Raw genomic sequence first — 17,614 nt, forward strand, 5'->3', positions numbered from 1 at the left:
GCATGTACATGGAGTAACAAGCAGATGCCCAAATTATGTTATTTCTCTTATTATACTGCATAAGATGTAAATAAATGTTTTCCCTGACCGTATTTTTCATATTTATCAAATGCTTTAACATATTTAGACTTTTAAATAGCTTATCAAAATTATTGATGAAAAGTGCTTTCTTTTAACACTCTCAGTAAGTGTTGTTAAAAGGATCACCATTCACTGCACCCGAATGGGTATTTTAACCACAATTCAGAAATCCACCAGATCGCCTGTTTGGCCTTCATGTACGTCACTCTTTGCCCCATGTAACATCACTGCTGCAGAGTAGTTTCACCCCTCTTCTTTCTGGAACTCTCCAGTTTAGCTTCACAAGGACAAAAAGTCAAGTCAATACTGAGCTTCCTAAATAGTTCATCGTTGATGTAACTCTTTAGAGGAAAAGACATTAATAGGGGGTGTTAGTACATCCAGCCCTCACTCCTCCTTAGCACCCCCTTCTCCTCCAAATATGGCTTCTTCTGATTTCACAAAACCAAGATGGTGACAGCCAAATGACAAACTCAAGATTTCAAAAGGGCAGTTCACAAACCAGTGGTTAGACTGCCACTCGAGGAGGTGCCAGAAAATGTGGCTTCATCCCCATAAGACACTTGCATGGTTTAATATCACTAACTCTGAATCTATAGTTTTTCACAGCAGATCTGAATTTTGGCACCTGAACATTTTTGACATTTCATCAGTAAAACAATCAATCAAAACAGCTGTAAATTGGAAGAACTGATTCCAGAGGTAATGTCAAACAACAGCAGCTGCCAGAGAAAAAAAATTCTAACTCATAGTACATCATCCAGATCTGCCACAAAATGGCCTCTGCCAGTGTCCCGTCCAAGGGCACTTTTTCCATTATCTTTGTGACAAACACACATACTGACAGGTGAAAACACACTCTCGGGTAATAATGTCTACTCACAGCCTCCACCAGACTGTTGGCGCTGCCTCTCTTCTGCAGGAGGTGTGAGCAGCGCTCCACAGGGAGCTGCAGTCGTGATGGAGAGTGACTGCGGCTGGGAGCGTCTGTGTACCAGGAGCTCCTCTTCACCGCTTTGGGGATGCTTCCAACACTGCCAGGACTGCGCCAGTCCACCTGAGGACACACACACACACAGACACACAAACATTTTTAAACTGAATTCACCTTTTTTGCTGAGATGTTAATTTTAGCATATATTATCAATACAGACACTAATCAGTTCTTGATATTGGACTGATTGTTTCTTTGACTGTTTTTGACTTTAATTTAATGATTTATCTTAGTCAGCAAAAATTCTATTGGACCATTGATTGCTCTTCCCGCTCACTTAAAAGTCATTTGTGGGAAAAATTATAAAGTTGTATCTTAATTACTGAAAAAAATCTGGCCAAAAAAGAAAGAAAGAGAAAGAAATTGCAGCAGATTTCACAGCAAATGTGGTCAACTTCCATGGAACAAAAAGAGAGTGATGGCGGAATTAGAGAGAGTTCATCTAAATGTCATATCAACTTATCAACTCTCATTAACAACAACCATTCCTGTCATGATTACTGTTAGTCACAGTAATCATACCTGAATGAGCGGAGTGTAGCAGGGTGAGCACTCCAGGTCAATGGGTGAGGCAGGGGGCGTGGCCCAGGAGCGCAGCGACCGTGTCGGAGACAGACAGTGAATTCTGCTGGCATCCAAACCCGCCACTGCCATTACCTGAGGTTAGATAGACAGATACTTTATTTATCCCAGACTGGGAAAATGCAGTGTAACAGCAGCATTACACATAGGGAATAAAATATATAACATGAATGCATCTGGGTGTTCAGTCAGTAGTTTGGCAGCGGTGGAGCTGATGACTTCACAGGCTACCGCTGCATTAGAGTTCAAAGGTCATGATGACAAAGAAGAATTAATTTAGATGGCCATTTTGTGGGGTTTCTGATACTCCTATTTTAACAAATGGTATTACACTGACTTCATTGGTCTAGTATTTTTTAGTGGTACCTGTTGTTGCACGAGGTGCAGTGGAAGAGCTGTGCAGGACGGAGAGGGAGGCGCGCCATCCTGACTACTTCTTCTGCGGAGACACTCAAAACTAAAAGTTGGTCTGTTGGAGGCTGAGAGGAAACAAAAGAACACACAGTCGGGGAAATCAGTGGAGTGGTACTCCTCTTGGACTAGCACTCTTGGCATTGATCAGACCCAAAACAAGACCCTGGTTTCATCACTGAAGTTATATAAAAAGTAAGGAACTGGATGACAAATTTGAAAATCCAACAAATTTTCTTCACATGTATCTATTTCAGTAATTACACACAGTAATACTAATTGAATTTACCTCCCCAGTAAATTAGTACTTGTGCAATGCAGAATTGAATGTGAATGATTGAATAGATCAATGTGCAATCAGTCCAGTTTCTACGTGTCCAATAAATCCTTGCTGAGTTTCAACAAACATCCATAAAACCTACCCCTAACCGTTAAAACAAATTTCATCTGATTTAAAAAAAAAAAAAAACTGACTGATTAAATCTGATTGTGACAGTTAAATCAACTGACATAAACAAATAAATGCTGTTTTGCATCTGACCTTGTGGTGATGGTAAAAGCCATTTCCTAGGCGACTGCCTGCTGTCTTGGCAGATTGGTTGTTGATCATCGTCATAGTAACTATCAGACTGATGGTGGCCCCTGGAGACCTCAAGCTCACGGTCAACTTCTCTTTCTGCATCATATTTATTTTTGTTCTTCAACCTGTGAAACAATAAGAGGTGAAAGAGATACAAGAGTGGCCGGCTGTGCTCAGCCATTTCAAAGTCATGAAATGTGTTATGGTTTTATTTTGAGTATTTCCTGTTGTCCTACCTGTCCTTTGTGAACATGATGTCATCATCATGAAACTCCTCTCCACTGTAATACTCTCCTGAACCTCGTTCATCACTGTCCCTGTCCCCTGGCTCCTCTCGACGAATGGTGGGATAAAGTCCTCCGCTGGTTTCTGACCTGACATGATGACGTCGAGATACAATACTAATATATATTGTCTTACTGACAATTGAAATGAACCAGTTTTGAGGAAAGGAGCCTTCCCAGCATGTTTGGCAAGTCATGAATTAAAATCAGCTGTGTTAAATGTTACATACCTAATATAGGCCTCATAGTAGCGTGTCCTGTCCAAGGAAAGGAAGTGATGAGACACACAAACACAGTAATTTGGATGGGAACAAAAGGTCACATACAATGACACAAAAATAATAACAGGACAAACTGTCTCATTGATTGTATCTTTGCTTCTACAAAAACACATTCATTTGGTGTAACTGTTACCATCCTTTCTGGAAAGGGAGGTTTTCTTTTTTTCAAAACCTCCAAATTTCTCAAGGTCATTTTAGGATAACAAAGAAATCCCACAAGAAGTTGAAATTACGTGGTTGCATGTCCCCAAACCAGAAATTGTGTTTTCTTGAAATTTGGCTAAACATTAGAATTGTAGCTAATCCATTTTACTGGAATTAACATGTTAAATGCCAAGGAATGTGTTTTTCATTACATTTTAGCTTCTAGGCTTAGGAAAGAAGTACTGTGAAGATTTTTTTTTTTGCTAAATGTCAATAAAAAGTCATTAAAAAAAATTAAATGTTCAAGGAGGGCCCCCCTCAGACAGGGATAAAAGATTAAGATACAAAAAGGTCTTTAATTATAAATTAAAGCTCATTTGTTCAATAAATGTTCTTAAAGCAGCATCAGTTATGATCAAAGATTTAATTTTTGCTGCAGGTTGAGAATCAGTTGGAAGTATTTTACTACAAAGTTTCTATTTAACATACTTTCACAAAAAAGCTGCAGTCTGGCCAAAGAGAAAGAATACTAGTGTTTAGACATGGCTCATGGGGATGTTCTTTTGTAGGCAGCTTTGTGGGCTGATGATGAGATGACGGAAAGACTGTGCACATAACTGGGGCATTGACATGGGACAATGAACTCTTAGCTGTGCCGCACAGAAGATTTGAGATGTATCAGGGTGGGTTTCAAAAGATTGGACACTTTATGGACAATCACCTAATCAGTGAAGTCATTTGCATTTCAAGTAAATAGGATAAAAATTCCACATTCTGAACTGTGAGGGTTAGGGTTCAGATACGGAGCTCAGATGTGAGAAAATGTGAGCATTAAAAGTTAGATTCCCCAACAAGCCATCTCTCACCCTAACCCTGCCTCTAGGACTCCTCAGCACCATATGCATACACATCCACTTACATAAAGTTGAAAGTTGAGTTGATCTTTGAGCTGATCCACTGACCTGAGGGAGTTGGACTTGCGGAGCTTGTCATGTGCTTCTTTGGTGTTTTTGGAAGCCGATGATGGATTTTTAGTTGAGGATGGGCGGTCTCGCCTTAACAGACACTTCTGTTGCCTCCCACTCGTCATGGAGAGAAGCGAGGGCACGTTGGCATTGTTGAGGTTGGCATTGGAGGGTACTGGCGATTGATGGCAAGTGGAATTACAATGAGGGTAATTTTGTGGACGAGGGGGATGATAGTGATGATTATACTGAATGGGTGACAAGTTCATCTCTGTTTCTCCTTCCCTGTCACTGCAGCTAGCTCTCCTGCCAGCTTGGGCAGGTTCTGCCAAGGAGCTGCAGGAGAATGGCAGGATCTGCAATGGTCGTTGGGTGACAGTGGTCAGGTGGGAGGAGCTTTGCTGATGACCACTCACATGGTTGACATGGTTCCCAAACAAACCACCATTACGCTGCAGAGACAATGAACACAAATACTGAAAAAAGAATGATGAAATTTATTGGGAATTATAAATTATTTTGGTAGAGTAAGATGCGCAAAGAAAGGTGTATTCCTTGTAGGTGAATTAACTGTGTTTTGCAAAATCTCAACCAAATCTGAAAATCTTGCTTTGGTTGACCAGTTATTATTTCCAAAAGTAAAATAAGTGAAGGGATAGCATCAAACCATCAATATAAATTTTCAGGGCCTTTCTATAGAGTCTGGATTTTCCTTCATTCTTCAACAATCAGAATCAGATATGCTGTATTAACCCCGAGGGGAAGTTTGTTAACATGAGTAGATCTGTACAATTTAACAAGGTATGAGTCTTTTATGGAAAAACCAAATTAGATCAAACAAATCATTACTCAAAGCAGAGTGTCTATGTCTGAATAGGATCCAGCTAGATGTTTACCCTGTAAATGTCTTCTTCTTCTTCAGCATTAGCTTCAACTAGACCCTCCTCCTGCAGGTCACATGATATAGCCCGACGAATCTCCGGTCCAATGTCATGTAGTGTGCGCAGGCCGGCCTGCAAAGAGTCATTATTGTATTAAAGCAAATAACCATTTCAGGGTTTTTATCTATATTTGTACCTTGAGAAGAACTACAGGTTGATTCATGAACATACTCATACTCAATGAGAATACTCATGGTTTCAGTTATTTCCATGAAAACTGATACTATGAGTCATCAAATGTAAATATGAAATTCAGTTTGTGCTTAAGGGTTTATTTCTGTGGATATGAAATCCAGATTTGTCTGACTCACAAATTCTGGATGGGAATAACAATTAAACTAAAATATTTCTAACTCTTTTTTTATTTTCTCACACTTCCAGAAAGGGCTGAGAAGGTGATTCACGCTTGAGTCACGCTTTTTATTTGAAGCTTAGTTGGCTTAGTTGTTCAGTCATCTGTTTAATGCGCAGTTAATTTGTACTTTACTCACCTGCAGGGCCATGGTGGTGTTCAGTCTCTCCCATGAGCGCCTTCCCACAAGACCTTGCTCTTTGCGCCTCTTGAACTTCCTGAAGTAGTCCTGTATCAGGAAGGTGGCATAGAACTTCCCCACTGTTACCTCGTCATCTGAGTTGAACAGACCAGATACAACAAAGCCTCCCAGATCAAAACCAGCTCTGGCCCTTAATACCACAATAACACAACACCTCAACACTGTATCCAAATCATGTATCCAGCCTATTCAAACAAGAAAAACCTTCAACTGAGAACTCACTGGCATCAAGGCATGAGAGTCAAATTCTAGTTAACACAGTAGAGGACAATATCCTGACATTACAGCAAGTTACTTCTATGGCAAGCCAAATAAGTAGAATACCACGGACATGTCCCACAGCAAAGTGTCATAAATCTCCAGTCCTTCAGCATTCCCATCCAGCAAAACACTTCATCACAGCTGAGCATCAAATTTTCAGCTGCCTTGAAACTGAGATCCCATCCAAGAAACGGCTGTCTCTGTGAATTATCTGAAAGTAAAACTGTGTGTCACCCCGTCATGGATGAGACCCCGTTTTATTTCTGTGTCCACAGTGCACAACACCTTTAAAACCACGTATTAATCAAGGATTTAAGTCATTCGTAGCTGTATTATAGTGTTGATGCTGTTCTCAGGCCTTGCGTGCATGAAAGGCTGTTTTCCCTATCAACAGAGATAGATAAAATTTCTACATTTTGCAAAAAAAGTTGTACACTCAGCTACAACTGATTTTTCTGCATAGTCTCCCGCACCTACACCTACACATATGCAAGCACATGTAGCCTGAAAAAAGATAACATCTGTTGGCTTCATTTTGCTTCATTTCTGAAAATACCTGTGGTATTTTACGCAAGAAACCAACACAATCATACAGAGATGCATAAATTCTCTTCGGCTGGCCTCATTGACTGCAATGTACAGTACCTAAAACATTTATATTTTCAGAATTAACGACTGACTTCCAATTCCAGTAAACCAAACCAGTTTCTACCACCTGGGTGGCCACCAAATTATGCACGAACTGCAAAATGTCATAATATATATAAAAATACATCTCAGAAAAAACATGATCTGAAATAACAAGCACATGCAAGGAGGCAGCAAAGTAAAATAGTATAGTGAAACAGCAAAGGTCAAATCTGCAGCTCCCTCCACAAGAGACATAACTTTTAGTCAGGCAGGAAACTGTGACAACACACACTATCTGCCATGCAACGGAGGCTGATCAAACATGGGTCTGATATACTCAGATTAAGTGGTTTCCTAAAACACCGGGGAGGGAGATTTAGCAAGAAAAGGGAAGCTGAATTTTGGTGTACAGGAAATGTGTTAGGTTTTTTTTTTTCCCTTTTGTTGCCACCTTCCCTTGATCCACTTTAGTTTCAGAGGAATCAAGTCAAGGTGACTAAATGGCAGTGCAGTGGATGTTTAAAGATGGAAGCATCACTCTCTTGTGGATGAAAGAGAGGTGATGATCCCTGTTCGTGCCCCTAACACATCTCTCTGCCTCACCCAACACAGCCAGATAGAAACAACAAAAGACTCTGTTCAGAATGAAAACCTGTGACTGATATTTAAAGGAATAATAAAAATATTAATAAACCAAACAGGATGCAAAGAACATCTGATGAAACTGACCAGAGGATGTCTCCAATCGATATTTGTATATGCATATGAAAGTACTAGATAATTATTTTTCACATTATTCTACTTATGGATTTGGGATTTTAGTGATTTATGTTTTGAAGCAAGTGGTCAGCCTCATTTAGACATTTTCTGACTGAGTGAAGAAAAGGAGACGGTTTCACTCAATTGAAACCAAAGATGGATTTTTCTTAATAATGCATGAAAAACCTCAGCAGATTCCTTTTCTGGACAGAGGCCAATGAAGTTTTTCAGAGGTATCAGTAATTTCATGCCACCAGGCTAAAACAGAACTGCTCCAAAGAGCTCAGGACGGCAGAAAGAGCAGACAAGAAGGCCAGCAAATGACTAAGCACTGAAAGTAGACAAAGCTGTGGAAGAGAAAGGCTTGGCAGAAGGCAGGAAGAAAGAGAAAGCGAGAGAGAGAGAAAGAGAGAGAGAGAGAGAGAGAGAGAGAGAGAGAGAGAGAGAGGGATTAGCAAACTAATGCACACACAGACATGCAGCTGAATTATATTTGACAATTTCTCAAACACAGCAGAGCTGATGGATTGTGAAAGCATAGGAGGACACTGAGGAAGCTACATGGGCACAACTAAAGGAACCCTCGGTTAGACGTTTACACCTATTGGGGATTTAGCTCAAACAATATTATTCATGAATTTTTGCTCATTTCTAACTCTCTACAAATCAATATCCTGTTTGTGGAAAGCGAAATCCACATCTCGCTCAAGTTGTTGTTGCAGTTGAATGGCTGCAGAGAGGATGACGTGAAAGTTGAAATCTGACAATGACAAACTGTTTGGAAAGTTTGTTAGCTACGGTAAACTACTCACTTGCTAAGTGTATAATGGCAAGCCACACAAACATGCATCATGTTCAGCTGATGTGCCAGGAAAGGGAGTAAATATCTGCCCACAAAGAAAAACTACAATTTCTTTACACAGCGGTCACAAAGGAATTTATCAATAAATGGGGCACAAATAAATGCACATCACATTAAGTTGAATTTGAATGAAATCCAATGTTGAGACATGATGCATGCCCGTTCACCTCATGGTTGTGGTATGTGCATCTGTACATCTCACAAAACCAGCTATAATTTCTATTTCTGCTCAAGTTAATGTATATGGTTCATGCAAAAGTTAAAGCAAGTAAAGCCGAAGAACTTAAGCCGGTGTGAGAGAGATGACAGAGAGATAAGCAGCCAGATTATGACAGACACAGTAGGGTGGACTGTTTCTGATTAATAGAGATAAGGGGATTTTCTCTGAACTAAGCTGAAGTCAAAGGAAATGATAGCTGTTCAGTTTGTTCTCCTGTCTATCTTATTTTGGTGGTTAAAGTCACCAAGTAAGCCTCACCACTCGAAAACAAAAAACAGGATGTTGAAAATTTCTAACAAAATAACTTTAACTCCCATTTTTACATTAATGTGAAAAATGAGGGTTTAAAAAAGTCCCCCCCCTCCCCTCCCCCCCCCCCCATTCTTTCCCTGTAAAACTGTAGCCTGCATGCTGACATGTCTCAGCAGAAAATGCTAAGATGTGAATACTGAAATAACCAAGATTTATACGGACTCACTGCCACACTGTCATGGCTGATTAAGACAATTCATGTTCGTATTAACTGAGAAAGGAGAAAGAAAGACTCAAAGTAGAAAAGGCGAAGGTTGAGAAAAACCCCCACAAAGAATTACCTACCAGACCCTCAAGGAGGAGCAGACAGCAGGTGACACGTCACTTTAACAGTCAAAACGTGTGTACAACTGCGGGTTTAGAACTTTTAAACTGCAGGTTTAGATAGCAATAATGATGACAATGATGATGGGCATGTCTAGACTTTATCATGTCGTCTGCACACAGCCTTGGCTATGAATCACTCTTCAGGGAACCCCCTAGTAACCACCATGGTGACCCTGTACTAACATAACAGACTAGAAAAACAAAAAGGAAGAAAATGCAATGAGGGCTTAAGATGTCAGTGAGAGATGCCTGACTGAATGCACTTGATTGGATTTACAGAGGAGCGGCCTTAAGGGAAGGTAAGAGAAGGTGCCTAAAAGTCTACTAGCCCAAAGTCACACTACATTGTGATGTTTGATCCATAGTAGAAATTATCATGGGGAGTTAAAAGTCAGACTTGACCCACCAGAGGCAAATGCTATGGCCATGTTTGATGTATTCTACAACTGAAACATTTTTAACTGCTGTTCATTCATATACTCAATGTCTTCCAAGTAGTCCTTAGTTGAACCTTTAACTAGATGCACTGCTCTCCAAGCTCTGAAGCTCATATTTGCAACGTACCGACTCTCCAGATGGATAGCACAGATGTGGATTGTGTTCACAGGCAAGCCCTTTTCCCAGCACACATTTAAGGCCAGTTGCAAATTCTAAACCCTGTGTTCCTGCACAATGTGCTTGTAAATGTCACTGACTTTTCTTCTTTTCATTCAAAGCAAAGGGATAGGAAAATTGCATTCAAATGCATGTCTGGTGGTGATGTGTTTGCAGTGTACGGTAACTTCCTTCTCTCAATGCAAATGCTACATGAACAAACTAGATGTAAATGAATGTCATAATATTAGGACTTGGTGTCCAGTGGGTCCTCATCTTTCCTGGTTGAAAAGATAACACTCAATTCTCTGGAAAATGCTAATGAATGAGTAGCAGCGTATATTCAATTGAAAGAGAGGAAAGAGCACTGAAAGAGACTGCAAGCTGCATCAACATGTGCTGATGATGCAGTGATCACTGACCGCCTGCAGGGGGCACCACTTGGTCCAGCAGCTTCATGCTGGTCCTTTTCCAGATCTTCTTGATCACTGCTCTAAGCTCATCATTGGCTTGTTCCAGGTTCCCTTGTAAATGTGTGAAAAGGTGAAAAGCAAAAGGTTAGGTAACACAAACCTTGACATTTAAAGAGTCATTGCAAAATTCCTATATAAAAAGAGGGTGGACCAAGCGTATAGATATCCTGACCACAAAAACTACGATAACCTAAAACAGAATGCTGTGACAATCCTGAGAAGCCTGAGAGGCTAATATGAGGATTAATTCACAAAAACCTGATGCTTGCCAAATGTGGAGTAACAGAGGCAGAGTTTAAGGATAACTCAGTAATGTTAAAGGTTTAATGTTTAGTTTCATTTTATTCATATGGCAAAAAACCAAATCATCACACACACTGTCATATTGAAGACTGCGAGACAATAAACTCACAAGGTCTTAAATCAGGAAGAAAGACCTTTTCCCATACACTTCAATACAATCACATATATGCAATCAGTGGATTTGCCTACTATGGTCTTTAGATACAATGCAGATGTAAGACACTTCACTTTTCAGAAAGTCTGGACTGACAAATTCATATTGTTTGGTCTGATATTCGCCAAAGTTTTTTCTCTCTGTTCATGACCTCTGCAGTCATGGTGGATTTGATCCAATAACTAAAACACCGATCATTGCTGTATAACAGTTTCTCTGGATTGTCATTTCTTATCAGTTTTATGCCTGGAAACTGGAATTCATGTAACAGGACACTCAAACCCTGCTTGGGCTCCTAATGCTCAAAGGGTAGAAAATTCAATGGATTTGAACACTGTCATCTTTTTTTTTTTTTTACTTTACTGGGTGCTGTATGCAGGTGCAGACTCACCCTCAGTCTTAATCTTGAGAGCAGTACGGACCAGAGCAAACAAAGTGGCATTAAACATGACAGTCCCGTCGCTGTTCAGAGGCATATTCATTGCCACCAGACGCTGAAAGAGTATTCAAAGTTCAGGTTACAAAGGAGCCATCCAATCAGTGGAGGCCCCCATCAAATCAAGAGATAATAATCAAAATAAAAAACAAACATCCTGTAAGATGCAAATAAAAGATGGTGTTATTTCAGTCTGTGGGCGACTGTCAGTAATATTTAAATCTTTGAATGTTTAAATGTTTATTTGGTTCTAAAATAGTTTTTATTTTATTCACTTCCTGAAGTGAAGGACGCCGCTAAAACAGAATCTAACCCCTCGAACATTTGATAAGCATGTGACCTGAGGCTCTTCTTTGGTTTGAATTAGATTCTTCACGAGGCACAGCTGTGTGTGTCCCGTATGTGTCCAAGAAACATTAGCAGCAAATCAGAGCTCACTATTGTGTCATCTGTGTGTGTTTTTTTTTTTTTTTAAATCTAATGTGATTCAACAATTCATTCCCGGTCTTTTTTAGCTGAGTGAAATGGCAGACACAAACAATACTGAGGAAACTAAACTAAACTAAATGGGAAAATTGCCCCCAAAATAAATTTTTAGTATGATGACCACAACAGCTGCTGAAATGCAGTTCTCTCTGTATACATGTGAATGTGTTGCTGTGATGTGGAAACCCACCTTACAGGCCACCCTGTGAGGACAGAGCTTGCCAAAACCTAGTGGAGGCTGGATCCTCCTCAGCAGAGTCACCACATCAAGATGCTTAATCCTGCCCCTGACAACAACACACATTTTAAATACTCAGCAGCCTTAATCCATCTAATGAATTGATCATTTGTTTGGCAAAACTATAACAAATTTTCCCCTAGTTAATTTGGATAACTCATTTACTCTTTTTGCAAAACTCTAAACACATTCTCACTAGTGATGGGCAGATTGATCCCACGGTATCGATATCGATAGCCACAAATCGCCCGTTTTGGTATCAACTACTCCATTAAAGTATCGACCACTAATTAAGAAATGCGTGTCAATTACAAATATAATTTTTAGGTAATTTACTCCAGTGTTTTGTGCTGAACCCCCCGAGCCCACAGCACATTGAACTTGTCCATCCAAGTCACGTGACCAGAAGAGCCGTGAGTTGTGTGTTTGCATTCTGCTAGCAACAACACAGCGAGGAGTGAATAGAGAAAATGGAGAAATGGGCCACACAATGAGAAGCTAATTCTTTTTTTTGAGAAATGTTCTTTCTGTATGAAAGTGTACACTTCCATGTCTGGCAGGACCAAAATGCTGGTCACCAAAGGTATGGTTAGTTTGCGAAAGTAAATGCGCAATTTTTTTTTTGTTTGTTTTTTTACATTTCTGTTAGGATTATTTCATTGCTTTGATAATAATGCTGCTCAGCAAAGCTCAAATGTACTAATATTAAGATTGAGAAAAATTCACCAATAAAAAAATTACCAGTAATCGGTATTGAATCTTTCATGCAAAAAGTAATCATATTGTAATTCATATTGAATTCTAAATCACTACAGCTAACACAAAATGACTCAAACTTGTTCACACTTGCTGTTTATGATGTAATGACACCAATATAAGCCAGTTCAGAGAGCACACAACACAACTGAGTTTACGGTTGATGCCAATAATGGATGGAAACAATAACAAGCGCAGTAAATTCTGACAAAATTAAAGCTATTCAAGACCATGTTCTTGTTCATGGAACAACAATGAAGGAAACAGCTGCAGTGCACTGCAGTCAGTGTACTATAATATGCTTTTATTGTGCATTTAGTCTTTGTCCTGTGTCCTGAACACTGTGTTTTCCATTGTTTGATGCAGTCTCTAATGAATGCTTGGTGTTTTTATTTTGACTGGCTTTGTACATGATCCGACAACATTGCTTGATTTTGTGTACAGATAATAACTGTTTGGCGTCACTGATTTCTCAAGAAATTTGGACATTAGGTTTTGTGTTTGCAGTTTTAAGACAAAGGTGGAAAGTTTCACGAAATGTGTGTTAGCAATTTTGAACAACTGTAAGGCAGCCATTAAGACTGTCCGAAAAATTGTCCTATAGACATAAATATTTCCTAGAAGTAGTGTACAGTATACAGGATAAACAGGAGAGAGCTCTTGTTGACTAGTGTTGAGAACTCACTTGGCTTCAGGATCATATTCGGACCAGATCCTTTTGAACTCATCAAGGTGATGCGGCCCCAGAATGGACCAATCACGGGTCAGATAGTCAAAGTTATCCATGATGACAGCAACAAATAGATTGATGATCTGAAACCAGAACATGTAACAACTCTAATTGTTTGTGGGAATGTGAAGCCAAAAGTGTGTGCTCAAACATTGATGGTAAATTACCAGAAAAGCACAGAGCATGTAGAAGCTGATGAAGTAGATAATGGCAAAACTACTGCCACAGGTTCTCTCTTCCCCGGGATTATAGTCCGATTCTGCGTCACACAGTTTGCCAGGAAGACATGCTAGCATGATCTCCTGCCAGGCCTCACCTGTAGCACACCTACAAAGCAAGGCACCACATTCAAACAGCAGCAACACTAAGTTTTTTTTTTTTTTTTTAAACACATATATTTATACATGCTATACAAATACCTGAAGAGCATCAGCACAGCTTGAGGGAAGGTTTGAAAGTTGTTGTTGCGGTTGATTTGAGTTCCATCCACCATGGCAATTTTCCCAAACACCTACAAGCAAAAAAAAAAAAGAAATGTCGCTCCAAGAATCAGAGCCTGCTGTCAAATTCTAATATATATATATATAGCATGATTAGGAATTTACACGAGACGGTTACAGACATGACACATCCTGAAGCAAATCTGTTTGGTTTGACTTTCAGACAATTATAATATCATACCTGCATTCCAATTACAGCATAAATGAAAAACAACATAGCAATCAGGAGGGCCACATAAGGAAGAGCCTGAATGGAAAAGAGGGAAAGTATCAGTCTCTCATTTTACCAATGCACATTATCAAGCAGCAACGACGGCACCAGTGCCACTAGTTAAAAGAAAAACATATGGCTAAGTTGTAGTTTCTTTAAATTCTAAGCCTGAAAGTCATGGATGTATTATTCAAATATTATTGCACCAATACTAAATTGCATCGTTCTTCTTATGTTTTGAATCTAACCTAACTGCAATAGCACATTCAAGAAGTAAATTTACAATACAACAATATCACCTGGAAGGACTTGATGAAAGTCCACAGAAGAGTCCTGATACCCTCCCCCCTGCTCAGCAGTTTCACCAATCGCATCACCCTGAACAGGCGGAAGAAGGTGATGGAGATGCGAGCGCTGTCCTCTGTGTTCTGAAGAGAAACACAGAAGCTGTAATATCCTTACGCTGACACGACTAAACCTCCATGGCTCTTTCATTCATGCAGAGTCATACATGCATTTATTGTTGTTCAATAAGTGTGGAGCAAAGTGTCTTAATAACATGCCATTAACAGACCTGGCCTTACACAAACAGCGCATTTAATGCTGAAAGGCTGATTAAATCAAGCAACAACCAGAATTAACATTAAAAAGACCTTTAAGAATAAACAAAAACTTAAAGTAGTGAAATGCTAAGATGACTGCGGTCAAAAGCTATCCTGAGATAATTGGCCAAAGAACTTGCATCCATGTGTTTCTGTTCCCCCGTGTCATGCCATGCACCCAGACAGGACAATGTAATCTCACGAAATTGGAGCCAAAAAAAATGCAACAAACCAGGTGGACTCAGAACAGGACTTTGACAAACATTGAGAGTTCACTCTCAAATGTCACTGAACAAGTGAAACCAGAAGCTCTGGAAAAAAGCATCTCAATGTTTTCAACAGTGAGTGACTGACAGAGAGCGACAACAACAACAAAAAAAGACCTTGATGCTTGAACTTTTAGATTAACACAAAAGGGTGGAGGGCTTCAAAATGAAGGAGGAGAGGGGTTCTTCTTACCCCTGGCTCCACTATCACCTTGACGACAGGAATGGCTGCCGACTTGAAATCAAAAGCCTAAGGTTAATCCAGGTAACACAAACCAGCTGCACAGTACCCAACACTACTTTGGACTTCTTTAACATGGAATCGCACAGCACACAAAAGAGCATCATCACGCTGAAGCATAAAGCCTGTCATGCCAGATCTTTACCACGTGATCTCAGCAGTAACATTGCAAATGTACAGCAGTCAGGTTGTTTTTTATTTTTAGAGTTCAATGAGAAATTAAACTGATGATGTTTGTAATTTCTACTCTCTTCATGCAATACATTTCCCATTTCACCTTAACATTGCATTTCTTGCACAATGCAATGTTAACATTAAAAATCATATGAAAAAATATAGACCCTGGTTTTCAGTTGCAGAACCATAGAACGCAATAACTACAGTATATCAAGTGCTGGAATGCTCTCTGTGTGATGTTTATTTTGTACATTAGAATGTATCCCAGGATGAGATCAGTAAAATTGTACAGTTTTCTTTAAACATTCATTAAAAAAAAAAAAAAAAAAACCATGACCAACAGGACAAACACCTTTGCACAGATAAGCCTGCAACAAGCATGGAGTCTGTTTACACCAGCTTCAAACCTGGACACAGAGAGGCCTTGGAGTAGCAGCACAGCAGATTTAAAGAGATTACAAGCAGGACAAATTGGCACAAAATGATAATATCCAACTCATGAATAACAGCTCAGAAAATATTTTAGATCTTAAAATGATGATATTTTGATAATGACAATTAAAAAAAATACCATCACAATGTTCATCATCTAAAGATGTCTGATAAATATAATCATCTGTATGCCTACATTTTCACCCTTTTACTTTGCACCACAAGGGATAAATTACAGTACCACAATCAACTGCTGCTCCTGTCACCCTTTTCCCCACCCCGCTTTTTTTCTTCACTGTTCCCAAGTGCTTGCTCTTGATCGGAGTTTTATTTTTTTTAATCTTAGCTTTAGCTTGGCTTGAAGAAAAAAAATTAAAACGCAGGCTCTGGACTGAGCCATTTATTTTTTATTTTTTATTGTTTATTTATTGTTATCTGATGGTGATTGTTCTCTTTGGAGTGATGCAACATACAACTTCACCACTGAATGCATTGTAAATGTTGCCCATTAATTTATGCATGAAAAAGAAGTGATTTGATGCCACTTTGGTGCTAGAGCAAGGCCCCCTTGTTGGAAAAGAGTAACAGTCAGACAGGCACATACATGTAATAAATGACTACTTACATTAATTTCAGTGATGGCAATGTCAACCACGCTACCCACAACAATTAAGGCATCAAACGTGTTCCATGCATCAGCAAAATAGTTCTGCAAGCACAGGCAACAAAAACAAACAGGAAAGAAGAAAGAGGGAGACAACAGAGCAAGAAAGAAAAGGAAGAAGATGAAAGAGAAGCATTATGATAAAAGACAGAAAGAGAAGAACATCCAAAAGGTGTGATTTGATATAACAGAGTGTGAGGTTGTTTCAAATCCTTCCTGCCACTGAATCTGTGAGCATATAAATTGCTTCAGAGTTGTTTAAAATTGTATTATTCATGATAAAATCCTTGCCAATAATGTTCAACTTGAAACTATAGTTCTATTCTTATCAAATTATATTTCAGGTGTTTTGTCCTCTCATAGATACAGAGACAGGCTGAAGAGATGGCCACCACAGACTAACTAAATAAAGAATTTAAGCAGCTGTAATCCATTTGGATGTGCTGCTTATGTTGGCATTTCAACCTGTTAAGTTGTAGAAAGGTAGGTGAAATGATGAATATAGCGCATTATCATGTGTACGTGGTCTGTGGTACTCATCAATCATCCAGTCAGGTACACAACAGATTCAGCAGATTTCATGAACAAACATTGGATCAATTAAAAAAAAAAAAAATCTAATTAAGAGAGGAAGGAATGGAAGGAAAGGATTGAGAAATAATGGAAAGAAAAGTGGTAGCAGCGGTGGGACAGCAGGAAGAGGGAATGACCGTTGCACATGCTGACGTCTTTCTACCTGGCTGAGTATGATGTCGACTACACTGCCAATCACCACCAGAGCGTCGAAGACGTTCCAGGCGTCCCCGACATAGCCCTGAATATGGCAGCATGGATGGCCAGCAGGAGGAGGGTGAGGAGGGGGGGGTTCAGTAAAGTATAAGACGGACAGAGGTTGTGGTGAGAGGACGTAATGGAGGGTTAGGATACAGGGGAAAGGGCAGAGGTGTCATAGCCGGTAACCTCACAGTCCAAGAACGGGAGCCAGAGGAGAGGTGACAGGGTCAGTGTATGAGGGCTGGGTTAAAAGGAGTGCTTTCAAATAAAAATTTGAACATGAACCTTTTCAGGAATAAAAAGGTTAAGGGAGATTTAAAAAAAAAAAAAAAAAAAAAAAGGGGGGGGGGGGGGGGGGGGGGGTAAAATTCTGAGGAAGAGGATTTAAA

The 17,614-nt window shown here is 39.6% G+C and overlaps 1 protein-coding gene across 1 annotated transcript in view; it reads right to left on the reverse strand.

The window, feature by feature from the left end:
* The window catches only part of cacna1db (calcium channel, voltage-dependent, L type, alpha 1D subunit, b), a 74,896-nt gene that overhangs the window by 3,619 nt on the left and 53,663 nt on the right, over positions 1-17,614 (reverse strand). Inside the window, exons 32-50 of the mRNA XM_029505893.1 lie at positions 17,188-17,265; positions 16,413-16,496; positions 14,369-14,497; positions 14,040-14,105; positions 13,778-13,869; positions 13,526-13,685; positions 13,314-13,441; positions 11,825-11,921; positions 11,104-11,206; positions 10,205-10,306; positions 5,755-5,891; positions 5,219-5,335; positions 4,320-4,774; positions 3,163-3,189; positions 2,885-3,022; positions 2,610-2,773; positions 2,024-2,136; positions 1,598-1,732; positions 965-1,138 (exon numbers count right to left, since the gene is read on the reverse strand). Coding sequence (XP_029361753.1) covers positions 965-1,138; positions 1,598-1,732; positions 2,024-2,136; positions 2,610-2,773; positions 2,885-3,022; positions 3,163-3,189; positions 4,320-4,774; positions 5,219-5,335; positions 5,755-5,891; positions 10,205-10,306; positions 11,104-11,206; positions 11,825-11,921; positions 13,314-13,441; positions 13,526-13,685; positions 13,778-13,869; positions 14,040-14,105; positions 14,369-14,497; positions 16,413-16,496; positions 17,188-17,265 — 2,499 coding nt within the window. The remainder of the gene's footprint in view (positions 1-964; positions 1,139-1,597; positions 1,733-2,023; positions 2,137-2,609; positions 2,774-2,884; positions 3,023-3,162; positions 3,190-4,319; positions 4,775-5,218; positions 5,336-5,754; positions 5,892-10,204; positions 10,307-11,103; positions 11,207-11,824; positions 11,922-13,313; positions 13,442-13,525; positions 13,686-13,777; positions 13,870-14,039; positions 14,106-14,368; positions 14,498-16,412; positions 16,497-17,187; positions 17,266-17,614) is intronic.

This window comes from Echeneis naucrates, chromosome 7 (genome assembly GCF_900963305.1).
Source record: "Echeneis naucrates chromosome 7, fEcheNa1.1, whole genome shotgun sequence".
Taxonomy (NCBI): Eukaryota; Metazoa; Chordata; class Actinopteri; order Carangiformes; family Echeneidae; genus Echeneis; species Echeneis naucrates.